We start from the raw sequence: 27,964 nt of genomic DNA, 5'->3' as shown, positions 1-27,964 counted from the left end.
CTAGGATTCCATGTGGACCTGGTAACTTACATGTTTTCAAGTGTTTCAGTTGTTTCTCATGTCACGGATGCTTATCACCATGTCCTCTGTACAGGAGTCTATACCATGGTCAAACGACAGTGTGTTTGTACAAGTCTCCTGTGTGAATGATTTCTTAAATGTGGAATTTAAAACTTCAGATTTTGTTTGGCTAGTTTCAACTGCCACACCAGACTGGTCAACAAGAGACTGGATGGAACCCTTAAACTTGCTTAGCGATTTTACATAGACCAAAATTTTCTTGGGTTCTCAGCCAGATCATTTTCGAAGGTACGACAGTGGTACTTGTCTATGCTACAAGCACAGATATTTTCACAAATTCTTGAATCTCTACTAACCTTTGCCTGTTGTCGTCTTTGCATTCTCTTTTGAGCCAAGACTGCAGCAGCCTTTGCTTCCCCAGCATTTTCTGTATATCATTGCTAAATCACAATGGGCCTTTTCTGTCCGTAATCCACTTACTAGGCATATACTTGTCCAGAGCACAATTTAAAATCTGTAAAAGCTTTGTCCATAATTCATCTATTCCATCATACTGGAACTAAATGATTGCAACTCATTGTCTAAGTGAGATGCTCACAACTACTTATCTGCTCTTTCTAGCAGAAACACACTTCTAATCTTCTTGACTGATCCACACAAAGTGTTGATGCTAATTACAAGGGATTAGAAATTGATTCAATATTTCTAGATTTCCAGAAGGCATTTGACACTGTACTTCACAAGTGCCTTGTATTCAAATTGCATGCTTATGGATATCATCTCAGTTATCCGACTGGATTCATGATTTCCTGTCATAGAGGTCACAGTTCGTAGTAACTGACGGAAAGCCATCAAGTAAAACAGAAGTGATTTTGCAGCATTCCTCAAGGCAGTGTTATAGGCCCTCTACTGTTCCTTATCTATACGAACTCTTTAGGAGACAATGTGAGCAGTTGTCATAAGTCGTTTGCATATGTTGTCATTTATCATGTAATACAGTCATCAGAAGATCAAAACACATTGCAAAATAATTTAGAAAAGATATATGTATGGTGCAAAGTTTAGCTGTTGACCCCAAATAACAAAAAGTGTGAGGTCATCTGCATGAGTTGTGAAAGGAATCCGTTAAACTTTGGTTACATGATAAATCAATCAAATTTCAAGGCCTTAAATTCTACTAAATACCTAAGAATTACAAAGACAAACTACAAACAACTTACATTGGAAAGAACACTCAGAAAATTTTGTGGGGAAGGTGAATCAAAGACTAATTTATTGATAAAACACATAGAAGATACAACAGATCTACTGAAGAGACTGCCTACAATACACTTGTCCGTCCCCTTTTGTAGCACTGCTGTGTGATGTGCGATTCTTACCAGATAGGATTAACAGCATGCATCAAGAAAGTTCAAAGAAGAGCAGAACATTTTGTATTATCGACAAATAGGTGAAAGAGTGTCACAGGTGTGATACAGGATTTGGGGTGGCCATCATTGTTTAAACAAAGGCGTGTCTCATTGCGGCAGGATCGTCTCACAAAATTCAAACCCCAACATTCTCTTCCAAATGCAAAAATATTTTGTTGACACAGACACACATAGGGATAAATGGTCATCATAATAAAATAGCGGAAATCAGAGCTCGCACGGAAAGATATAGGTGCTGGTTTTTCCAGGCTGATCAAGAGTGGAATAACAGAGTGTTATTGTGAAGGTGGTTCGATGAATTCTCTGCCAGGCACTTAAATGTGAATTGCAGAGTATCCATGTAGATGCAGATATGGATGTATTAACTTTCATAACAATAGTCACTATGACGATACCATGATCACTAATCCCTGTCTCTATACTGATGCTGTCGATATGGTCTGCCCTTTTTATAGCTAAAAGGTCTAAGATATTTGCATCACATGTGGGCTGCTGAACTAGGTGCTCAAGACAGTTTTCAGATAACATGTTCAAAACTACATCACAAAACTGTCTACCCATACCACCCATACTCAGTAGGTTAAAACCACCTCCAACTAGTATTGCATGATACTGACTGTAAACTTTCTTTGAATGAATCTAGAATTGTCACAACAAAATCAGGTGGCCAGTAAAAACATCCAACAATTACCTTGGTTTCACCTACACCCGTTATACGAGACCAGGTAACTGTCACACACCTGCATTCCTAGCCACCAAACCGACTGACTCCCTGTGAGCTCTCGGCCTCCCACCTCCCTCTCCCTCCACACACACCACCCAACACTACCCCCCATCGCAATCAGTCCACCTGTCACAAAAAGAGCATTGGCACTGTCAATCTAGCTGGCAGTATGTAGGAGCGCAGGGTGTGTGTGTGTGTGTGTGTGTGTGTGTGTGTGTGTGTGTGTGTGTGTGTGTGTTATTTTGTTTTAATTTAGCTCATCAAAGGATAAATTCTGAAAGCTAGTGAGTTTTCTTCCCTTTTTTGTGTGCCCACTGACAACTCAATGCTTCTGCTTTTTGGCAAACACTCTTTTTTAAAATTAAAACCACTAAAGATTATTATGCTGGTGTGATACATTAATTCTCACCTTCCTCAGTAAGGACATACATGATGAACATGCACTCTGAAGTATGGAGAATTATTACATAAAACAATGGGAACTCACTGTGGCAATGTGTGCTCCTATTGAAGCAGGCTGGCAACATTTCAATAAACTGGCCAATATATTAAAAGAAATAAAACAAAGCGTGCTTTCGGGAAACAATCGAAAAGGCTGTCTAATAGAAAAATGTATATACATGATTAAGCACTAATGACCATAAATTTAAGATATCACTGGATATCTCTACAATTATATAAAGACAAGTCATTGTTTAATGTTGTTACCAAACATCTCAGAAAGGACATGAGTGATTTGCTTCAAATTTTTACAATACACTTTAATAAACATTCAGATGGACATAGGCTGTATATTTTTAAAATATATATGTTATATATTGTATTCAATTATACAGATTGCTGGCAAAACTCTCGAAATGTTCAAAACCAATTTACTTCAAATATTTATATGATATGCTAATAAACCTTTGGATGGACAAACACTACATATTTTTTAATATATATGGTATAAAAATATATATTCAAGATGCATACTACTACACCAAGATAGTCTGATGTTCAATATTGCTACCAAAAATCTTGAAAAGTTATTGACTGATTTACTTCACATTCTTAGATGATACTCTGATGAACATTTGGAAGGACATGGGCCACATTTTTAATAATATATGTATATCTATACTACTATATAAAAACAGAATATCATTTAACATTGTTACAAAAATTCTCGAAGAGTTCTTGATAAGTATTACTTCAGACTTTTACACAATGCTCTCTAATAAACACTCAGGTGGCAAAAGGCCACATACATAAATATGTATATAACATGTACAGGGGAAACGTTATTATCAAAAATCTTGGAAAGTTCTTGATTGATTTACTTCAAATTTTTACACGATACTCTAATAAAAATTCAGACATTGTCCATACGTAATATTAAACAAAAATGTGCAGGTATTCTGTTAAAACCAACTGTGGAAAAGAAAATGATGTGCTGTGAAAATTTGCCGCATAGTTTTCCTTTTCACAGTCAGTTATAATTGCAATAGTGGGACATTTACAGCATTAGACAAATGGTTTCTCCCATATATGAAATTTGTCCTTACATTTAATTTTAAACAAGTATTGTGTGCACAAGATGGGCTGTTTTGTTTTGTTTCTCACAGTCAGTTTTAATAGAAAACATGAAAGTTGTATATATGGCTTATCATCTTATGATTACAACACTACTACAGAACCTAAATCATCCAAACCTTTGTAACAGTACATGTCCACAGAGTAAACAATGTGAAATACTGTCATTGAAGCTACTATCCTCACAGATCCAGCAACTAGAGAGGCCTCTCTCACACTCCATATACCAATGGTCCCAACCGATTTACTTCTACGTTTTAAGCAATTTCAGTTCCCAACCAAGGTTTTGTTTGCAATAACAATAAACAAGGCTCCAGGTCAGAGAGAAGGGACAGGAGGAGATGGATGAGGAGGGGGAGATGGCACAGGAAACAGGCACAGAGAGGAGGACGGAGAAGGTAAAGTGAGAGGGGGAGGAAGAAATCGAGAAAGAGAGGGGAAGGAGGTGATGCACAGGGAGAGGGGCAGGAGGTGATGGGCGGAGCGAGTGGGAATGAGGATGAGATGGACACAGAGAGAGGGAGGAGGAGACAGAGAGATGGAGGAGGTAATTAGGATGTATACCCAGTTCCAATAAATATTTAGCCACTGTGAAGCACTGCCAGGTTTGCTCGTTTTTGTATATAAATCACTACTACCTTCTCTTTAAGATTTCGAACATGGTAGTAGTTGTCAACTACAGAATTGTGGATACAATGGGAATTATACAGCCAACCAGTTGCAAGCCAACAGTTTATTCAAACCTTTGCCTTTGTTTCAACAGATATAAACCTGTCTTGCTCAGAAGAAGTAATGACTCAAGTTGTCTGTTTGTGTATATGATGCACATCTGCCTTAGGATTTACATGGATTATTTTACTGTTGACTAAGTCTCAAGGGTATGCCACAGCATTTATATGGATAATTTTACTGTTTGCTAAGCTCCATTTCTCTTTCCACAAAATATGTAACATGCGTTATTACTTCTTCTGAGGATGACAGGTTTATTTTTATCAAAAACTAGGTAAAAGTTTGAATTAATTTTTGGCATGCAACTGGTTGGCTGTATAATTCCCCTTGTATCCATATGTCTTTAGCAAGGGATCTTACATAATTATTGTAAATATACTTTGTATTCATTGAACATATAACAGTCGAATATAAAATGACACATCAGGCAGAAAAGTGTACAAGACATAAATATCAAAATGTATAAAACTATGTGACACTTCTAATATTCTCAGCTAGAAATTTCAAAGAGAGACCTCGGCAACAAACAAACAAATACTACAGAAATATCTCACTGTCAAAGCTGCTTATTCTTTTTGAGAACTGTGTATTGAAACACCTTTAACCTCTACAGTCAGGTCTAGAAACAATAATAATGAGTCAGTTTGCTCCACTTTGATCAATTCAATAACTTAACAACTTACTTAGTTATCAGTGGTAAGTATTTCAAAGACACAGTTAAGTTTCAGAACAAATATAAATTACAGCAGGATAAACATTTCTGGCTGTTCCTGCAAAGTAAATCAAATTTACAACTTGCCCAGAGAACATCAGGATACTGGCAGCACAGAGAATAGCCGGATCAAGTACAGGAAAGTGAGGAAACGACCACTAATATATCTTACCTTGCATGCCTGTATCATTTTGGCAACTTCTACTTTAGTCTTCCCTTTCACTGACTGGCCATTTACACCAACAAGCTCATCCCCACTTTGTAATGTGCCATCCTTTGCTGCTGGGGTGTTGTCAAATACCTGGTGTATAAATGAAGGAATTTACTTTATGGTAATAAAGTAAAAAATGGGCATAAACAATAACATACACTGGTGTCCAAAACTAAAATAACAAATGGAAATTTTGCAAGGTTGTGTTTATTTTGCCACAAAACAGTATAAAAAGGTGATAGTACTCGTAAAGTAGAAACAATGTAAACAATACAGAATGTAATCAACTGCAACATGCATAATGGTAGACAAAAATGTTCTTCATTTTTTTCAAACTTAATGGATTTGCACGCATGTTCTGACAACTGATTAATGTGGTCAGTATGGGATGTGAGCACCTCTGGCATCAATACAGGTTTGACAACGATGGGACATGCTGTGAATGATGTCATCAATCTCCTGTTGAGGCAACAACGCCTATTCTTCCCGTAGAGCTGCTCACAAGTCCTGGAGAGTGGTAGGTGGATGCTGAGATGATGCAACCTGTCTCCCTAGTGCACATCCTCTATGGGATTCAAATCGGGAAAGCAAGCAGGCCATGCCATGCCTGCAATATCTACCATTTCCAAAACGACATTAACCACCCATGCTCTATGAGGTCGGGCATTATCATCCATCAATACGAAGTCTGGGCCCACAGCAACTGTATGTGAGATCCCAAGATCTACTTGCATTACCTAACAGCAGTTAAATCTTGCTGATTTGCCTGTACAATTTCATAAAGAGGTGTTTGAGTGGTCAGCATAATCCCTGCCCACATCATTAGGGATCCTCCTCGGTATCGGTCTCTTTCCACAATGTTAGGGTCCCAAAATCATGTTCCACATGCCCACCAGATGTGAATCCGTCAAGAATCGCTCTCCAGACCAAATCAGGACTCATCTGGGAAAAGAACAATGGCCCACCATTTGACTGTCCAGGTGGCATGTTGATAGCTCCACCCTGGATGTTCCTTTCTGTGAAGACATGCCATGAGGTAAACAGACAGCAGGTATCCAACAATAAAGGCCACTCCGCTGAAGCTTTCTGCACATCGCTTGCCTCAATACAACATGGCCAGGGGATGCTGCAAGGTCAGATGACAGTTAAGGTGCAGTATAAATGCAGTACCATCATGCCCTTACAGCCAAATAACAATCCACTTTTTCTGCAACTCTCCTGCTTCCATTCTTCCTATGGCCCTCCACAGCAATGTCCTGCACCATCTATGACTGTAGACACAGTGACTGTGGATATGGGACTACCCTGCAAACAATACCACACTTGATCATGCCCTGATGTCATTGCTGGCGTGGTTGTCCACTGATCAGAATGCCATCTTCCATTCAGAACACGATTGTAATGACATCTGTTGACAGTCTGTATGATTATATTGTGAATTAGACAAAGGATGGGGAAAAAGTAGTTTGTTGCTTTAATTTTGGACACCAGTATATTTTAAGAAACAATGGGTAAAAATCATGGAAAATACTATGGCAAATAAGAAAAATAGGAATATCCCCATGAGCTCCTTAGAGAAGGAAAAATGCAAATCAATAAAATTTTGGTGAAATGACACTTTCACTCTTTAGATTTTACACTGATAAGAACACAAGTGGCACATAATAATATATTACAACTGTAGGATGCAGAGCTTTGGTTTGTCTCAACTGAGCAATTGATAGGTGTGTTTTATTGCTTGTTAGAAACAAATAATTTTTAAGTCGTAATATCATCAACTTTAACACAATGAACATACTTTATTATACCATTACTAAAACATGCCCTGCCTTGTTAGCAAATGCCAACTGTGTTTCACTTCTTCACAGACTAATGAGAATGGATAAGAGCAGTTCTTTTATACAGACTTAAACAGGTTATTAGTACAAAAGCAGAAGGGAAAAATTTGTGGAGGTTCTTCCACAAAACTTGCATCAACATTGACTTTTAAATTATTCTGCACCACCAAACCAGTGTTCTCTCTAGGCTTTGTCTTATTTTCACTGCAGATTAAGATATGTGCACATGGCAACCAAAGCCACATAATCTATTTTCATCAGTTTTACCAGTTTGGTTCCCATATCAAATTCATATGGATGAACAGACTCAACATTTTCTTTTTCACTGAATAGCACTCTGTCAATTTTTCAAATTGGTATGTTCTGCTTATATCACTGAAGCAGGTTGTTTGTCTCTCCTGTTTCTTCTATGATTTGGACCACTGTTAAGAACAAAAGCTTTCTAAATAATTGTGTGTCCTGTCCAAACAATAACAACAACATATACTAACATAACATATACTCAAAACAGTCACGGCTCCATCACAAAGCAAAACAGCACCTACTGCCGTATCATAATGAATAAACATAAAAACAAGGATGATGAGACTTACCAAACAAAAGCGCTGGCAGGTCTATAGACACACAAACAAACACAAACATACACACAAAATTCAAGCTTTCGCAACAAACGGTTGCTTCATCAGGAAAGAGGGAAGGAGAGGGAAAGACGAAAGGATGTGGGTTTTAAGGGAGAGGGTAAGGAGCCATTCCAATCCCGGGAGCAGAAAGACTTACCTTAGGGGGAAAAAAGGACAGGTATACACTCACTCACACACACACACACACACACACACACACACACACACACACACACACACATATATCCATCCGCACATACACAGACACAAGCAGACATTTTGCTTGTGTGTGTGTGTGTGTGTGTGTGTGTGTGTGTGTGTGTGTGTGTGCGCGCGCGCGCGCGAGTGTATACCTGTCCTTTTTTCCCCCTAAGGTAAGTCTTTCCGCACCCGGGATTGGAATGGCTCCTTACCCTCTCCCTTAAAACCCACATCCTTTCGTCTTTCCCTCTCCTTCCCTCTTTCCTGATGAAGCAACCATTTGTTGCGAAAACTTGAATTTTGTGTGTATGTTTGTGTTTGTTTGTGTGTCTATCGACCTGCCAGCGCTTTTGTTTGGTAAGTCTCATCATCCTTGTTTTTAGATATATTTTTCCCACGTGGAATGTTTCCCTCTATTATATGAATAAACATAAAATAACATAAAAAGTACTGAGCTCAAGTATTCAAGAAACATCCTTTGTTTGAAAGACTTTCAGGCTGTATAGCTACATTAATAATGTATTTAACCCCTTAAGAGATGATAGAGGAGATTTTTTTGTGTGTGTGTGTGTGTGTGTGAGTGTGTGTGTGTGTGTGTGTGTGTGTGTGTGTTGAGGGGGGGGGGGGGGGGGGTATATGAGCGGCTGTGCTTTCACAGGGATGAAAAGCCCAAGGATGACAGGAACCAACACCTTATTTAGTGTGTGATTCCTATTCCATACCTCCCTCTATACAGTGAGTTGTTATCTTTGCTCACAACTTTGTTAATGAATTTCTATTTGTCAAGTGAAATGAATTGTCAGGCAGCCACACTCATCTACCTTGTGATTTTGCACTTTAACTTTTTGTCCTATTCTGCCTTGACACACTACAGACTAATTTCACATACATATTGCTCCACAACAAATGAACAAATCAATTAAAACTATACTACCTGCACAATATAAAGACAAGGACACAATGGTGCTCCTCCTCCAATGCTGATTCCAATCAAATTTGAATTGTCCTTTGTAATAGTGACACTCCCAGATGTCACTGTCATGCCCCTAAAACATTCCACAAAATTTAAGTACACTGGAAGTTAATAAGCAGCACAAATAAGAAAAAATAGGATGATAAATCACTCACTATTTGTGGATCAGATATTTCTAAATACTTCCAAATATATTATGTTCTACACTGTTACTACATGTCAGCATAAAACAATATTATAAGACACTGCTAGCACAATGATGAAGCACATTGCTTCACAGGATACAATTAATAACAGCAAAGTTACATTTAACACAATATTATGAGGACTTCCTATAACCAGCTAACCATGCATGCTACATTCTCACATGTTCTCTAAAGGTCATAAGCTTCAAGTCAACATAAAGGGAAAATTTTAATACAGTCCATTACACTTGTATCTACTTTGTACATAAGGTAGGTATCACTTTGAACTTCAAGTTCCTCTTCTTGTAGAACATAACTGCAGTCTTCTTCTTCTGGCTCTTCTGCATCCCCTCAATTATTGCAAGAGGAAGTATGATACACACCATACAATATTAGGCAAAAATGATACAAATAATTTGCATTTTTTGATTAAGAACAAGCATGTACCACACAGCAACTCAAGAGTTGTTTTTTGTAGTTTTTGGTCTGAAAACCAGTTTTCTTCAGTTCTTCGCACTACGCTATCATCATCCTACTGTTGATATGTTTGTCTAGCACTGACAGAGGTATGCCGTATAGACTGACTCACTTGCTAACCTTGTCGGTGTAAGTTGTGTTGTGAGACTCCAATTGCTCCCCATCTTCATCTTCACCCAATACTTTTTTGCGTACATAAAAATGTGCACTTATTTTAAAGTGACTATACTTTGTACTCAGTTCTGTAGTTTCTGTATTACTATCAGACATTTACAATTGCAATCATTAATTTAAAGTTCATAAAAATAAGACAAATCTATGAAGGCCACAATGAAGTTGTGTTAAACAAGTTATCTGAAAATGGCTTTTTAAAATGTCTGTCACAATAATAATAATAATAATAATAATTATTATTATTATTATTATAATTATTATTATTATTATTATTATTATTATTATTATTATTATTATTATTACTATTATTATTATTATTATTAACTGGACAAAAATATTGCACTGGAAAAAAATTCATATCCTGCTCCAGTAAACAGTTGTCTACTAAATCAACAATGAAACTCTCTGTGAAAAATCAGTAATAAAAGGTTTAAGGTATTTGTGGTAATAAGCAGTGGAAAATACATACTGCTGCCATAGCGATCATAGACTACATTAGCAATAAAGCTGTCGAAGCAATACTACTGACAAAATGCTTATGTTCTTTGTTACAAACACAAGTGGAGTACGGCTCATAAACCATTCATTGAAAAAATTAAAGTTATGTACATTTTTTTGTTTTTTAAATCTACAGGTTGTCCCAGGATGAGTGGTCAATATTCAGAAAGATGACAGAAATGGTCATTCAAAGCAAAAAAGTCCAGTAAACATGGGCTCTAAAATGCATATCTTAAGAGCTATGAGATCCTCTTGACCTCTGACATGGTGAAACAAATCTCTTCTACTGTAAACTCTTTGCTGAGGTAGTAGCATGGACCAAAACAAGAAAAACAGATGTCCTGTACAAATGGGCTCTAAAGCATATGTCCTAAGAGCTATGAGCACCTGTTCATCTTCATTACTGTGAAACACATCTCTTCTACTGATCAAGTATCTTAAGGGTATACGGAATGAGTTTTTCGATGAAAAAATCGATTTTTGCGTAAATGCATTTTCGAAAAATTTAGACTCTCCCATTTAATACCATGTATAAAATATTTGGATGACGTGAATAGAACTATTTTAAATAATATTTTAAAATAATTTCGACACACGATGTTCCGCACCTGTATATGAGACGCGAAATATACCTGATATAGACAGCCTTGCCAGAGATATAATTGAGGACAAGAGAGTTAGCTTTTCTGTTGGCTACACTGCTAGACAGTTGACAATAGATTCTGCACCATTTGTATTGTTTCCTTTGTGAGTACATCCATGTCATTGTTGTGAAAGTCGTATGTGGAGAAGTCATTGAGTTTTCTTTCCTTCAACATGCCAAGACCTAGTCTGAAGGTATTTAGAAAGCGTGTACATTGGCGCAAGAAAGTAAAGTGTACTAAAAATTCGTCTGATTCATCTTCATCGGTATCTGATGTCCCAGTAGCGACTAACCTCAACACTGGTAGTGATACATTGAGTGATGCTGCTGCCACTACACCGGAAAGTGCTTCAAGAAGAAAACTAGCTGGAATTGAAGAAGAATACAAGAAACTAAATGCTGGGACTACAAAATATGAGGTAATTAACGTCTCTTTATTATCAGATGTTTTGGAGAACAATGTGTGCTGCAAACAATGTGGAAAATGTGGTGTTTCATTGAAAACAAACTTACATATAGGACTTGCTTGTGAATTAGAGTTGATGTGCAGTTATTGCAAAGACAGTGTTACTTTCTTCAATTTCTCACATGTTACTGCAGATACAGGTAAACTATATGATATAAACATTAGACTGGTTTATGGATTACGGTGTATAGGAAAGGGCAGGGCTGCAGGTGCCATGTTGTGTGGTGTGATGAACCTCCCTCCTCCACCTTCAAAATTTAACGAACACATAATTGCAATAGGCTCTGCTGTAGAAGATGTGGCACAGGAAAACATGAAAGATGCTGTTGAGGAAGCAGATGTCGAAAATAATAATAGCAGAGACTTGTCCATAGCTTTTGATGGAAGCTGGCAGAAGAGAGGCCACACATCTCTGAATGGTGTAGTAACAGCTACAAGTGTGGACACTGGTAAGGTAGTTGATGTGGCAATACTTTCCAAGCATTGCAGATGCAAGGAGAAAATGAAAACTAAACATGAAGAGGAATGCATGGCAAATTACTATGGGTCAAGTGGTGGTATGGAAGTTGCTGGTGTAAGAAGTATTTATCAACGCTCAGTAAAATGGTACAACGTTAGATACATAAATTATCTTGGAGATGGTGACTCAAAGGCTTTCAAAGAAATTGAGGAACTGAGACCATATGGTAACGATGTGAAAATTTCCAAACTGGAGTGTGTTGGCCATGTTCAGAAAAGGATGGGATCAAGACTTCGACCGCTCAAGGCTAGCATGAAAGGCAAGAAATAGAGCGATGGAAAAACTTTAGATGGGAAAAATAGACTGACAGATGCTACAATAGATCACATTCAGAAGTGCTTTGGTCTAGCAATAAGACAGAATACAGCAGATGCAGAATTAATGAGAAGAGCAGTCTGGGCCCTGTTTTTTCATACAGCTTCAAACAATGAGAATCCCCAACATGGGCTATGTCCAAAAGGAGACGATAGTTGGTGCAAGTACAACAGAGGCAAGGTAACTAAGAAACAATACAATAACCCTCATCACCTGCCACCTGCCATAATGGATGAAATAAAACCAATATTCCGAGACCTCGCAGATATTAGTCTACTAAAGAAATGTCTTCATGGCCGGACTCAAAATCCAAATGAGTGTGTGAATCATGTGATATGGAATGGACTACCTAAAACTGTGTTTGTGGGTATAAAAACACTTCACTTTGGCGTTTATGATGCTGTTTCATCATTCAATCAGGGCAATATAACGAAGTGCAAAGTTCTGCAGGAGTTGGGGCTCTGTATAGGACTACAAACTGCCGCAGCTATGCTTTGTTGGGACAAGGAACGGCTCACGTCTTCAGATAATGCCATAAAAGTATATTCAAAGATGGCTAGACAGCATAGCAGAGCCATCAAGAGGAAGCTGTTGGACGATTCTGATGATACAAGCTTTGGAGCAGGCTTGCACTGAAGTAAAAACTTTGAAGCTAATTTCCCGTAACTTTAGTTTTTTTGTGTATAAGGTCCATTTTCTCAGGGCCTATTTATAGTAGAAAGATGAAATTTTCTGTAGTTGTTCCTTAAGACCTTCTAATATATCTGAATTAAAAGATATGTGGAATTATTTTGTACCACTGGATGTAAATTTTAAAATACTTGCTAAAATGTATAACTTTTTTTAACATTTACAAAAAATCAAATATCTGAAAAACTATACATTATTTTTTCAAAATTAATAACTCAGCATAAAAGCAGAACATATCTCTGCGTTCTGTGAAAAAATCAAGAGTATCGTCCAAATAACAAATGAGAAAATGTTCCTAACTTTTAGCTCAATTTAACACTGTAAGCATAGGACGTTCCGTATACCCTTAACTCTTCAGGGATTCATTTTAGAGCCCATGTTTACCTGACATTTTTGTTTCGAATGATTATTTCCGTCATATCCCTGAATAATGACCATTCCTCCTGAGACATCCAGTAAAACTTGACATAAAAGGAACACAAACCCTGTAGTTTCACCTATCAACAATTAAATCTCTAGTTCTGCATTAATCCTTAATATGAGTTATATTTTTCTTCATTATCCAAGTGTAACTCCCACTCTTTAAATTCCCATCCAGTGCTTTTCTGGAAATAAAGGGCTCCACAGAAATTATTTCATACTGAGAGTGCATACTTGGACACAGTATGATACTGAAAATAGGAATAACAGTGGTACTTTTAGTTGTTTATTTGATTTCTGTTTTTCTAACTTTTCATGTGTATACTGAACTAGACACAAATTGCAGTTACAAAGGACATAACTGGACATTTGGACTTGTGACTTCAAGAAGCGAGTAAGCTGATACCTACACAAGGGATGACTATAATGAACTACCGTGTGGATTTTTAAAATATTCTGATGACAGTTTCATTTTATAAGTGCACTAATTATCAAAGACAGGTAAACTTACAATGTATTTTGTGTTAAATTCAGATGTACTAGAGAGCTTCTTTCACTGTTGGTTTCCTCCTCTGCCTCTTCTTCTTCAATGCATTTACTTTAGGCAAAGACAAAGCAATATAGAAACAATCAAAAATTGACGTAAATTCTAAAATGCAATAATAGGAACACACACACACACACACACACACACACACACACACACACACACACACACAGTCACATTTCAAAGAGCTCTTTAACTAAAATTATGGTTACATTGATGGAAAATGGAATATCACATATACATAAGAACACGTAATTTCTCACACAATAAAAGAAGTCTGAGAAGTGGTAGTCTTCCTTCAGAACAAGTCTCCCCCATCCTCGACCCCCATTCCCAACACCCACACACGAAGCTGCTATTGACTCCTGGAGCCAAATTAAAAATTTCAAAAAATTCTGAGGCAGGATAAATGTCAGCTTTTGACATATTCTGTACTTTCAGAATGATAGCAAAAAAGTCCAGCAAGATTAAATTTCACTTGAACCCAAAACTGGGACCTCTGAAGAGGACTGCAGCAACTGTAAGGCTAAGGCTGTGTTATGAGGCCATTTGGGTTCTGTTGGGTTGGGGATTTGGTAGTGTTACAAGCGTAGCAGATCAACAGAACAGAGCTTGGCAGCTACGTCAGGCTGATGGAAACCCCTAACGTTTAGCGAATAACATTACTCCAAAGTGGGAATATGAGGCTAAGGTTATCACGTGTGAGCATGTTCTAAGGTTGCGTTGGTGGGCAAAGTTCTCAGTTTGGGAAAGTGAGACTTGGGGACTGCTGAACAAGAGTGTACTGAAACAAGGTTACAGATAAAACGAAGTCTCTATTTATATCAGTGAAGGAATGAATATTAAGCATAACACATTATTAACAATGTTTCATTAGAAACATAGCAAAAGCTTGAAATGACTGTGGACTATGAAGGAAATAAGCGCACACACACACACGCACACCCGCACACACACACACTACGTGGCTGCTGAGGACAAACTGCAAGCAGCAGCATATCATGGGAGAAGCAACCGTATGGTGGGGGTAAGGAGGAAGCTGGGGTGCGGAAAAAAAGGGGGATAGCAGGGAACAGTAAAGTGCATACAAGGATGAGGTGGAGAGAGGGTACGGCAGCTAGGTGCAGTTGGGAAGTCAGATGGAGGCCAGGGGTGGGGGTGGTGGTGGGGGGATAGTGGACAAGGAGAGAAGTAAAAACACTACAAGTGCACTCATGGAATGGAGGGCTGTGTAGTGCTGGAATGGAAACAGGGAAGGGGCTTAAGGGGTAAGGACCGTGACTGACAGAGCTTCAGGCCAGGAGGATAGCAGGAATGTATGATATATTGGAGGGAGTGTTCCCACCTGTGTAATTCAGGAAAGCTGGTGTTGACGGGAAGGATCCAGATGACACAGGCTGTGAAGCAGTCATTGAAATGAAGAACGTCATGTTGGTCACTGTGCTCAGCAACTGGGTAGTCCAGCTGTTTGTTGGTCACAGTTTGTCAATAGCCATCCATGCAGACAGACAGCTTGTTGGTTGTCATGCCCACATAGAATGCAACACATGTGAAGGTTCAGTGGGCAGCGGAATACCTATGTGGGAGTGGTGGGAAGGATAGTGGGTATGACATTCCTCATTTCAGGGCACAAAGAGAAGTAGTCAAAAGCCTGCCAGAGACTGTGATTCAGCTGCTCCAGTCCTAGGTGGTACTGAGCCACAGAGGGAATGCTCCTGTGTGGCCGGAGGTGGTGGGTGACTGGAGACGTAAGGCACAGGAGATCTGTTTCTTTACATTGGATTTTCCATTGCTCAATTTTGCCTAATGACTTTTCTTCCATACCATAGCCCAGTGCTGTTTTCCTTTGTTATTATTTTGTAACACTTAACTACATCCTGGATTTTCCATTGTTTGAATTATCATGTCTTTCACTGTAACTGATTTATGAAACCTCAAAAAAATCAAAATTAGGATGGCAACATAGAGACATGAACCTTTTAAAACAAAGAGAGAATCAAATTTGGAAACATATTATACTGTTCTCAAACTACAAGTTTTAAGACCTAAATAAATTATTAGTGACCCACCAACATCTGTTATGTTCATGTTCATGAAATTTCTCAATTTTATAACCACTGTGACATACACATTCCAGCAAATACTTCAGATAAATTAAAATAAACAAAAACAAGGCAACTCTGTGGCTGCAGTGGATTGGGTTAGTGTCTTTCAAACTGGCTGGCAAGCTTGTGTGCATTTGGGCGTAAATGTTGTTATAAGTGTGTGTGTCTATAAACTAGAAGAAGAATACTGTCAATAAAATTCTTCTGGGCTGTTGACTATGGGTTCCCCTCTCTCGCCTATTGCAGCAGACACCTTCAAGCACACTTTTGAGGAAACAGCTGTCCCATCTGCACCATTATGCCCCAATTCCTAGCTCCAATATGCTAATGATGCCTTCATCACCTGGTCACATGGAAAGAAAGAACTACAGAATTTCCATCAACATCTCAATCAAGACCATAGTAAAATACAATTTACTATGGAGATTGGAAAGAATGGGGTGCTGATTTTCCTACACGTTAAAGTTTACCAAAGGCCTGATGGTAAACTTGGCCCAGAGTATACAGAAGAGCCACCAGCATGGGCAGGTACCTCCACACCTCCTCCCATCATCATCCTATGCAGAAGACATTCGCCCTTCACACTTTTAACAGGAGGGTCCACCGGATCAGCAATGATGAACACCTGAAGGCACAACTATGAAACCTCAAATCCATTTTTGGAGCCAATGGTTATGGCAAGAATATGATAGATGAAACTATGATAACAAAGCATGAAGGCAATAGGGAAGAGCAGAAGGATGCACAGAACGTTGCCCTACTACCATGTGTACTAGGGGTCACTGAATGTATGGGCAAAATTTTCCACTAAGCCGATATCACGCCAATATTGTGGAACAATAACAAAATAAAAGATGTTCCAGGCTCAAAGAAAGATGCGGTTGACAAGCTAAACATCGTAGAAGTCTACGAAATCAGTTGCAAATGTGGACCTCTGTATGTAGGCGACACAGGGTAGCCAATCAGCAAACGAATTGCAGAGCATGAAAGATATATCCATCTGGGACAACGCGCCAGATCAGAAGCGGCGGAACAGATCAGAGGTGGCGGAACACCAGGATGAGAGTGATAAACAGGTAATATTCCAAGCAGCCCGCATACTGGGAAAGCAGCCATTTATATTGAGGAGGAAGATCAGAGACGTGATACAAATAGCCAAGTGACCCACGAACATGAATAGAGAGGGCGGGTATACACTTTCAGCATCCTGGCTTCCAGCAGTGATAACCCTACAGGAGGACAGCACGCACGAAGCAAATCACACAGGAGCACAGGGGAACTGTGGTGATCGTATGCACACAGAGCGCAAGCACTCCACAGCCCGCACCTGGCAACAAGTAAACAGCACTATGTCACAGCCACCACCAGCTTCTAATTCACCTGTTTTCACCAACGGCAAGAAATAATGTAAACACCAATCAAGTACATCTTTATCCACTGATGACATGAAATAATATAAAGACCAATAAAGAATGCCTAACATCCCTCCTCCTATCCTCAAGTACCCTGCCAAATTACGAAAACAGCTTCCTCTGCTAATATACAATATCTTAAGTCTCTCTCATTCAGCAGGCAGCTCAGCACATAGTCCTGAGGAAGGTCACCTGCAACAGTGGCTGAAACGTCAGTCTATTTTATATATTGACAATGTGGTCAACAGCCCAGAATAATTTTGTTGGTAGTGACAATGGCCGTGGAAGCCTACGATTATACACAAGAAGAGTAGTACAGCACCTCGTAAGCTACTAATAGCTCTGTACTGTTACTGTTGTTTATACACATTATACCAGTCAACATTAGACATGAGTTTGCCTTTCATGATTTTTGTTTGTCATCTTAGGCCGAAAATTTCATTATTGCTAAATTGCATAAGCTAAACTAACATACCCAGAAAATAATCTAGATTATACCATAACATATGACATAGAATAAGAGTGAAAGACAATAGTAACAACTGAAAATAAGCAATTCTCATTAACATACTAAAAACAAATTATAGAAATAATTGCTTCACATTTAAACATTTGGATTTTCTTCCACTAAAACTCATTTAGCAAATGAAGCAACTGAATGTAATGAACAGGTAAGGCCAATGCATTCTGAGATGCTGGAGTTGGCAGTTTGTGTGTGTGTGTGTGTGTGTGTGTGTGTGTGTGTGTGTGTGTGTGTGTACGCGCGTGCATGCGTGTTCCTTTCAGCGATAAAGTCTGTGGCTGAAAGCCATATGTAAGTGTCTTTTAATTGTGCCTCTGTGCAACTTGACATGTCTTCTTTACGGTAAGTAGCAATCTGTCTTTTCCTACATTGTTTATAAAATAACAAATTATAGTATGAATGCTTGGAATAACAAGGAAATCATACTGAGTACACTAACTCAAAGTGGACAATAATTTATACCACCTTACCGAAGATATGCGACTATGCTATTATGATATTCACAACATGGTGTTCCCATAATTTGAATTTATCTGTTAATGTCTGAGGAGCTATGTTGTTTGTGAAATTGATAGCATGTTAGCAAATCAAATAATGGACTTGAAAATGCAGTTTCAGCAACTAAAATACGCAAAACTTAGAGTTAAATGTGCTTCCATTGATAATACTCAAGTAGTATTAATACATTTTACTACGAGAGTTATTCAGAAAGTAAGGCCTGATTTTTTATAAAACATAAACCATCACATATTGTTTCAAGAAACTGTTTTTATTTTATTCCTTTGTATTTTTCTACATTGTTTTGATACTTGTCTGCACATTTGTTATAATGTTCTACAAGTTTTTAATCAATTGGTCATAGACATCTGCTGCCTTTGAGGATAAACAGTCTTTAACTGCTTCTTTCACCTCATCATCCGTTGCGAAGCACTTGTCACCGAGAAACTCCTTTAGGTAGCGGAACAAGTTAAAATCACTCAGGGCCAAGTCTGAACTGTAGGTGGGTGGACAATCTGTTCCCAACAGATCAGATCAGACTTTGGGTGTGAATGGGGTCACGCTGCAACAAAACTCCATATGACAGTAGACCACGCAGCTTATTCTGTATTGCACATCAAAGTTTTGTCAGGTTAACACAGTAAGCAGCTGCATTTATTGGTGTCCCTGGCTGCATAAACTTGACTAATAAGTCTCCATGTATATCTCGAAACACAGCTGCCATAACCTTGCATGTTGAAATTGACTGCTTTGGCCTTGACTTTGACTGGTGATGATATCTGACAACATTCGGTTGACTGACATTTAGACTCTGGGGGTCATGTAAGAAATCTATTTCTTGTCCCATGTGACAATGTTCTCTAAAAAGTGATTACCTTCCTAGAGATACTGATTCAAAAAATTAAGAGTACAAGCTGTTATTTCCATTTTGTTTTTCTCAGTACACAGCCTCAGAAACCAATGTGTGCACAATTTACGAAATTCCAACTTTTCAGAGACAATTTGTGTGAAGTTGTTCTACTCGCATTCAGAAACTCCAATGCTGAAATTGTGAATCACCAGTCTGCACAAATCTTTTCATTCATGGCTTTGACCAAATCTGAGATCACTGGTGGTTGGCCTGATAGAGGTTCATTAAGGACTTTTACCTCCCAATTACTATCACCCACTTACACATTTTCCTGTCATTCATTGTGATGCAGCCATATATCTCACTTATATGGCAATGAACTTCCGCTGCTGCAACATTTATTGCTGTCAGAAACTCAACCACTGACTGTATTTCACAGTCAGCAAGCTGAACAACTGTTTTAAACATTTTGAGCTGACACTACGAACAGTACACTGCAAGAATATTAAAGCAAATAGCATTGTTTGGTGAGCAAAGCATGCCTGGAGTCGGTGCACATGTGCATTTCAGTGTTCGTGACACATCTGATTAGCTGCAGCAATTCGGACCTTACTCCCGGAATAACCCTCGTATCATGAACTTCATGTTACATACTTTCATTGTAATCAGATGTGATTTTTACATGTTCCAGTTAATACATTTTCTTACCTGTCACACAACTTTTCTCCTTCACTTTTTGAATCAGTCTCCCTGCATTCTTGGATATGACCTTCCACTTCTTTGCGTTTGTTCTCAGATGGAGTTGGTCTACCCAACAAATATTTAACATGCTAATGAAGGAAGAACTTTTAGCAGTAAAACCTCTTCATTTGTTCACAAAACTGATTCAAGAGCTAAGGGAACTCCGAAATTTAAAATAATTTAATTATGAAAAGATAGCTCTAGAAACAGTTCTTGCCTTTAAACTAAGAGACCATTCTCAACAATTACAGGATTTCATATAAGATTGTTACAGAGACATATTTGAATTTACAATCAAGTGAGTCAATATGCTTCAACTAATAACAGATATGTACAACTGTGATGCTCCATTAAGTTGTTCACATGGTTACGATCATTACATTCATTCAGAGCAGTTACTAAAGCTTGCAAGATTGAAAATTTTATCAAACCCAATAATTAAGAATTCCTAGATACCTATAAAAGGTAAATCCCCTCTCACTATAATAACACACAAATAATGTATACATACTGAAACTGTTATTTTATTTACCTCAGAAACAAATATAGCAGCATCTGACCTTTTCATACCTTCTCTCAAAGACAAAAATTCTGATGATATGATTAATTCACAATAAATACCAGAGCTCATAACATGGAATATTACTGACATTAATTAAACTAAAATAATGCAGATTCTGCAATACTGCAAAGTTTATTTTACAACCACAAATACAACTGATAACAATGGCAAACTAGCACTATATCAAAACTATGCTACTTTTTAAATGAAATTTTTTATCCATCTAGCCATTCTGGTGCCCTTTATCCAGCTAATGTCAGATCTGAACTGATATTCTGTCACTATTATGTGGAGAACTGACCATAGCTGTGTATAGGTATTATTAAATAAGATTGCCATTCCCCTAGGTACTGCCAGTTCACCCTGGGGATGAATCCATGCACCCCTTGTGTCTGCGTCTAGTGTTCGTCACATGACCTAATTTAATAACATTTTTCAATTTGTTTATGGAATGTGTATTTGAGATAGGACTTGGAACCATCCCAGTATTTATTTACCTTGATGGATGTGGAAAGCCACCTAAAAACTACATCCAGGTTGGCTTGCAAACCAGGCTCCATCATTAATCCCTAAGGCGGATTTGATCCGTGGCCAGCATGCCTTCCCATGACCCAGAAGCAGGCACTTTAATGTGCTCTACTATCCAGATGCAATGAAAATTTTTATTGCTTGTGTACATGTAACAACTATGACGATGGTTTGAAAAAAATCTCGGAACGGAATAGAAAAACAGTACTTACATTACTGAAACTATTTTTATTTTTCAATGTAGTCTCCTTGTAGACTAATGCACTTGGTCCAACGATGTTCCAGTGCCTTGATCCCATTTCAAAAATGAGTTTCCTCCAGGCCTGCAAAATAGTTGTCAACTGCGGCCATCAATTCTTTGTTTGAAGTGAATCTTCATCCACCAAGAAAAATATTTAGTTTTGGGAAGAGACAGAAGTCTGATGGAGCCATATAAGGTGAATAAGGCGGGTGTGGCAACAACTCATACCTTAGTTCATGTAATTTTACCATGGCGACAGCACATGTTAGCGGGCACACATTGTCTTGATGGAACGACTTTCTTCCTTGCTAAACCTGGCCTTTTTTCGTGCGTCTTTTGTAGTAATTTGTCCAGGAGGTTAGCATAGTATTCTCCAGTAATTATTTGCCCAGTGGGGAGATAATCTTCAAATAGAATTCCCTTAGCATCCCGGAACACTGAAGCCATGACCTTTCCCACCGAAGGAATTGTCTTTGTTTCTTTGGTGGCGAAGAATCAGCATGTTTCCACTGCTTTGACTGTTGTTTTGCCTCTGGGGTATAGTAGTGCACCCAAGTTTCATTGGTGGTCACAAACCGGCGCAAAAAATCTTGTTCGTTTCTCCTAAAACGGGTCAAACATCGTTCTGATATGACCATTCTCATGTGTTTTTGATCCAGTGTGAAGAGTCGCAGCACCCATCTTGCAGATAACTTTTTCATTTCTAATTCTTCAGTTAAAATGTGATATACCCTTTCGGATGACATCTGGCAAGCATGAGCAATTTCACGCACTTTCAATGGGCAATCCTCCATGACCATTTTGTGCACTTTTACAATGATTTCTGGAGTAGTGATACATCTTGGACAAACACTGTGTGGGTCATCATCTAAGCTCTCCCGACCAAATTTAAATTCATTTGCCCACCAGTGTATTTTGGAAATCGGCATGAATATCATTTGCTTTCAAACCTTTCTTTACAAAGTATCACTGCTCAAATCTCAGTTTTTTCCACCTTTGCAAATCACTACGTGGGAACAACAACAGAGCCATGTCACAGCCACGGCTCTCTTCGAAGAGCACTGACATGGCACATGTTTACAGGCAATAATTCAATGAATATCAGGTGAACAACTTGTTGCGCTAGCACTGACTTCGCGTAGTGATTCCGAGAACTTTTCAAACAACCCTTGTACTTTCTCTTCTTTTATAATAGTTTTTAATTTCCTATTGACAAACAAAAACATTGACAATGACATGAATGTTTGCTTACACAATGAGTGCAGTAGGAATTAACCATGAATCTCCTTAGGGATCTATTCTGGCATTCCCCCAAAAAGATGCAGAGAGAAAGATCGGAAAAACCACAATGCAGCAATATGCACATAAACAGGGTTCAACAGACAGGTAGCTGACAATTTTAAAAAATGTCTAAACTATTTGCTGGCATCTCATAATTACATGTTTCAAGAGAAATCATGTGTTGCAGACCAAAGGAAACCTCATTAGCCCCCCTTCCCCCCCTACAGAACAGGACCATGAAGCATGCCTGGGTGGATCAGTTAGTAACTGCACCTCCTACAAAAAGCAACAGGTCCCAGTCAGGATCTCCGTATTAATCTTTAAAATAAAAGGGAATGCGTGAAATATTTACCTTTTACTTTTTATTTTCTAATGTATAGATGGATATAAGATGTTGCTCAGCAACCCATCGTTTTTAAAAATGACAGCAAAAATACTGACCCACTCATGTATGCAGTGCAAACTTAGTGATGTGCCTACATGTAATTTTTGAATACAACTGTGAAATATTTTGAGTGACAAATTATAAAGCAAACAAATCAATTTACCCTCAAGCATTTGTGTCAAAATGAACAAGAGGGCGTGGTGAAACAATTAGCAAATGTTTTGACATGTAATAAAGTACAGAATTGTCAAATTTAAATCTAATTCACTATTTTTTCCCCCAAATATTCGTTCCTGTACTGTGAGTATTCTGTAGCGAATCTATCACTTAACCTCATGGCCATCCATCTGCCAAATACTTGTACACTGATCCAAATTCAGAAAGTTCTTTTATGTTTTGTAATAGGAGATTGTATTATGGCAGTTAGCCTCTACAAGCGGGTTAAAATGGCAGTAAAATTAATGAAATTACAGACTAAGCTCAAATGAAGCCCACAAAATTCTGAGATTCTTAAGATTACAAGTATTGTGTTATGGTTGTTGTCGGTGATAGCACACCCAACAGAATGAAAGTACTTTTTGGATGTTTGATGCATTTAGTGAATGAAGCAAAGCTGTTATTGGAGATGAGCATAAGTAACAAAATACAGTCATAAAAGATGACTAACTGACAACCTCAGCTGCCGACAGGTGTTGTTGATATACCTCGATGTGGACAGCCGAAAATGTGTGCCCCCACCGGGACTCGAACCCGGGATCTCCTGCTTACATGGCAGACACTCTATCCATCTGAGCCACCGAGGACACAGATGAATAGCGCGACTGCAGGGACTTATCCCTTGCACGCTTCTCGTGAGACTCACATTCCCGACTGTCCACAATTCTACATATGTATTGTACCTTATAGACATTTGCCCACCCACTCATTACTCTTACAGGAATTGCCAAAGCGTGCATGAGTAATGAGTGGGTGGGCAAATGTCTATAAGGTACAATACATATGTAGAATTGTGGACAGTCGGGAATGTGAGTCTCACGAGAAGCGTGCAAGGGATAAGTCCCTGCAGTCGCGCTATTCATCTGTGTAATCGGTGGCTCAGATCGATAGAGCGTCTGCCATGTAAGCAGGAGATCCTGGGTTCGAGTCCCGGTGGGGGCACACATTTTCGGCTGTCCACATCGAGGTATATCAACAACACCTGTCGGCAGCTGAGGTTGTCAGTTAGTCATCATTTATTCCAGGGAAAAGCTGCACGGTCATCAACAGTAACTGTTGTTTCGAGAACAAGTTACTGTCTTCGTATGTATAGTTAACGGCTATCCAGCCATTGACCTTCGTCTGTGCGAATGCGCACAGGTTGCCCAAACTCTTACGGGAATCGCCAAAGCGTGCGCGAGTAATGAGTGGGTGGGCAAATGTCTATAAGGTACAATACATATGTAAAATTGTGGACAGTCGGGAATGTGAGTCTCACGAGAAACGTGCAAGGGATAAGTCCCTGCAGTCGCGCTATTCATCTGTGTCCTCGGTGGCTCAGATGGATAGAGCGTCTGCCATGTAAGCAGGAGATCCCGGGTTCGAGTCCCGGTGGGGGCACACATTTTCGGCTTTCCACATCGAGGTATATCAACAACACTTGTCGGCAGCTGAGGTTGTCAGTTAGTCATCATTTATTCCAGGGAAAAGCTGCACGGTCATCAACAGTAACTGTTCTTTCGAGAACAAGTTACTGTCTTCATATATACAGTCATAAAAGCACTGCAACCTCATTCATTAGTTTTACAGTTGTGCTTCTGAACATACTGTTATTGCAAATAAAATATTGGACATACCAATAAACCAACCACAGTGCTTCACATCTAATTGACTGCTATAATAGAATATATGATGTATTAATGCTATATGGATCAAATTATACTACATCTCTTCTACGCAATATTCACAGTAATATAACAACATTCAGTTTGACACTCTTGACTGTTCTTAGGTAACAAAAATAAGTAGGAAGGGATAATAAAAGCTGCTTCGAACTACAGTCTGCAAAACAGTTTATTTTTTCAATTTTTTGTTACATTAAATGACAACTGCACTATATACATGGTAATGGAAACAAAAATACACACCAAAGAATGCTACAGACATAGTTAGCATTTTACAGGAAGCCTCATATTGCATATATGGAACAAAAGCACCACCTAATATAATGTAATTGAGAGGTACAAACATTTTTACAGGATGTGGAATTCCTTGTTTTTCTGTTATGAATACTCACAGTTCATCAACCACATCTACACTCACATGTAGACCAGTACGTTGTTTTTCTTCCCTGCATGTTGCTACCTGTAATTCTGGACTACATGCAGTTGAAGGGATGCAAGAAAAACAAATAATAGTCCATTATGTATAGTTCTAAAATTAGCTGGAAAAATTATACACACTATTCAAAGATGTAAATTTAAGGAGAAATCTTGAAAATCTGAACATATTCATATGCTGTTGTCACAAAAGTATTAACACCATTATTATCATTGTCAGTGGATGTAATGCACCAAGTATAGGAAGTTTGAGTCAAACATGTGCAGCAAGAATCTCATGTCAAAACTGTTGTTCTTTCCTACCTGTTTCACAAATAACTTCAATCCAAGTAATTTCATGTAAATATTTAGAGCTGAGAAATGTGCAAGAATCCCCCTACCTACAAAGCTGCCTACTTAATGATGGGTGAATAGACAGCTATAATGGCACACTGAATAGTGGATAAATATTATGTTGTAAATGTGTTGTTTCTCCCTTTACCTGTTGAATCCCTTGTTTTGTTATATAGTCCTGTCTAAAGCGCACTTACAATATACCACGGATCTTCCACATTGTGCTGGTGCTGGCAGTTTGTTATCATTGTTCTTGGCCAATTAGGTGATAGTATCCCAGTAAGAATCTCTCAATCTTATAATTTTGGCTGTCACAAATATGTCACTTTTTTCTGGGTAGGTCACAATTTCTGAGGTTGGAATTTGGTTGGGACCTAACAGCACAGCTTAAATTGCTGCAAATGAAACAAAATACCAGCTAACTTCTTTTTTGAATCACAGAAAATATGAATGAGCCCTATGATTAGCTACCCACATCTCACTCATGATTCACTGTGTTCACTTCCCATCATTCATCACGCAAACCATTACCAACAGCAGCACACAATGTAAAAGCCACGGTACACTGTAAGTGCGTGTTTAGCAAAGTCTTAATTCTCAAGACACTGAATTTATGACATGTGTTTAAAAAAATACTTTGGTTGAGACCCAGAAACATAACACATAACATACAACTTGTCTGCTTAGAGATAATCCATCACTCCATCAAAACCAAAAAGTTTTTATCTGTGTCAGGATACTGTGTGAAAACAGATGAATCTTTTACATGGCAAAAAAGGGAAATTTACATTTTATGTTCTGAAAACACACAAAAAATGTCACAGAGTGGTAGATATGATGCATAACAACAAATCACTCTGACACTGAGCTTCAGGGTTCTTATGAGGCTGAACTGCTGAACTGATATAGAAAATATTTTTTATTTGCCTGAAGCATTAAAGCACTAATGCTGTGAAATCCATCTATCTGGTTAATACCACCGAAAATCATTTCCAGCAGGTTGATGAAATACCAATAATATGGAAAGATGACAACATTACAGTGGAGATATTGAGTTGCAATAGGCACAACAAAATCCATCCTGGATTTTGCATTGTTTAATAATATGAAAAGGCTAGACTGCTACTCACCACACAGACAAGGTGTTGGATCACAAATAGGCACGATGAAAAAGAACACTGTAAATATTTTCAGCTCTTGAACAAGGTCATTCTTCAGAAACAGAAATCATAGACTCACACAACAACAAGAACAATAGCAACTTGTACACACACTACTACTGTCAGTCGGCACTAAGGCTCAACTGTCACTGCGTCTGACGAGAGCAGCAACCTAGCTGGACACTAGTGCTGCCGGTGGGAGCGTGCAGTGATATTATGGGGACAGGATATAGCTGCTAGGAGGCAGTTTTATGGCGGAATAGAAAGGGTGTGTGGGTGTAAAGTCTGAGGCTGTGGTGTTATGGGAATGAAGGATACGGTGTAGTGAGAGGTTGCCACCTGCACAATTCAGAAAAGATGGAGTTGGTGGGAAGAAATGAGATGGCACAAGCCATGAAGCAGTCATTACAGTGAGGCAAATTGTGTTAGTTGCATATTCCAGAACTGGGTCAAGCAGACTCTTGGCCAGAGTAAGGCAGTGGCCATTCATGCAGATAGACAGTTTATTAGTTATCATGCCAACATAGAAAGTGGCACAGTGTTTGCAGCTACATTTGCAGATTACAAGGCTGCTTTCACAGGTGGCCCTGCCTTTGATGCGATGAGATGTCAGTGATAGGACTGGAGTAAGTCACATTCATTGTCGGTAACTTATTTCTTTGCAAATCAGTGTGTGTGATTTATGGTCACTGTAAAAAAAATAGTTCACCAAGAACTTTCTTATGCAACAGCATGAATAGATGCACATTTCTGAGAATTTTCAGAACTTGCAATTGTAGTGGGCATAATCTATTTTATAGTAAACTGGCATTTCTGATTTACTAAGTAACTAACATATTGTGTTACAACCAGTTTTTCCTTTCAATAGGATCGTATATTATCTGCACTTATCGTACACTAAGTTGGATGGTGTCTATAGCCTCGAAAATGTTTCTTGAAACTAGTAACTTTCAATCCAGGTTTTTATGTTGTCTTAACAGAAATATTTTGAGTACTAATTGTTTCAGTTCTTAAAGAAAATAAGGAATATCTTAGCTTAACAAATTTAAAGAGAAAGTTAT

General features: G+C 38.4%; 1 protein-coding gene across 3 annotated transcripts in view; it reads right to left on the bottom strand.

Moving 5' to 3' along the window:
- LOC126473576 (PRKCA-binding protein) overlaps positions 1-27,964 on the bottom strand; it is a 103,024-nt gene that overhangs the window by 70,706 nt on the left and 4,354 nt on the right. For 2 of the 3 annotated variants that reach the window (XM_050100719.1, XM_050100720.1), the window contains 2 exons: positions 8,996-9,107; positions 5,364-5,492 (listed from right to left, as the gene is read on the bottom strand). In XM_050100719.1, coding sequence (XP_049956676.1) covers positions 5,364-5,492; positions 8,996-9,107 — 241 coding nt within the window. Of the gene's footprint in view, positions 1-5,363; positions 5,493-8,995; positions 9,108-13,933; positions 14,021-20,065; positions 20,165-25,367; positions 25,449-27,964 lie in introns of all 3 variants that reach the window. The other variant, XM_050100718.1, reaches the window with a different exon arrangement.

The sequence above is a fragment of the Schistocerca serialis genome, chromosome 4, assembly GCF_023864345.2.
Source record: "Schistocerca serialis cubense isolate TAMUIC-IGC-003099 chromosome 4, iqSchSeri2.2, whole genome shotgun sequence".
In the NCBI taxonomy this organism is placed as follows: domain Eukaryota; kingdom Metazoa; phylum Arthropoda; class Insecta; order Orthoptera; family Acrididae; genus Schistocerca; species Schistocerca serialis.
The sequence above is the reverse complement of the archived record's forward strand: the minus strand, read 5'-3'. Positions and strand labels throughout refer to the sequence as shown.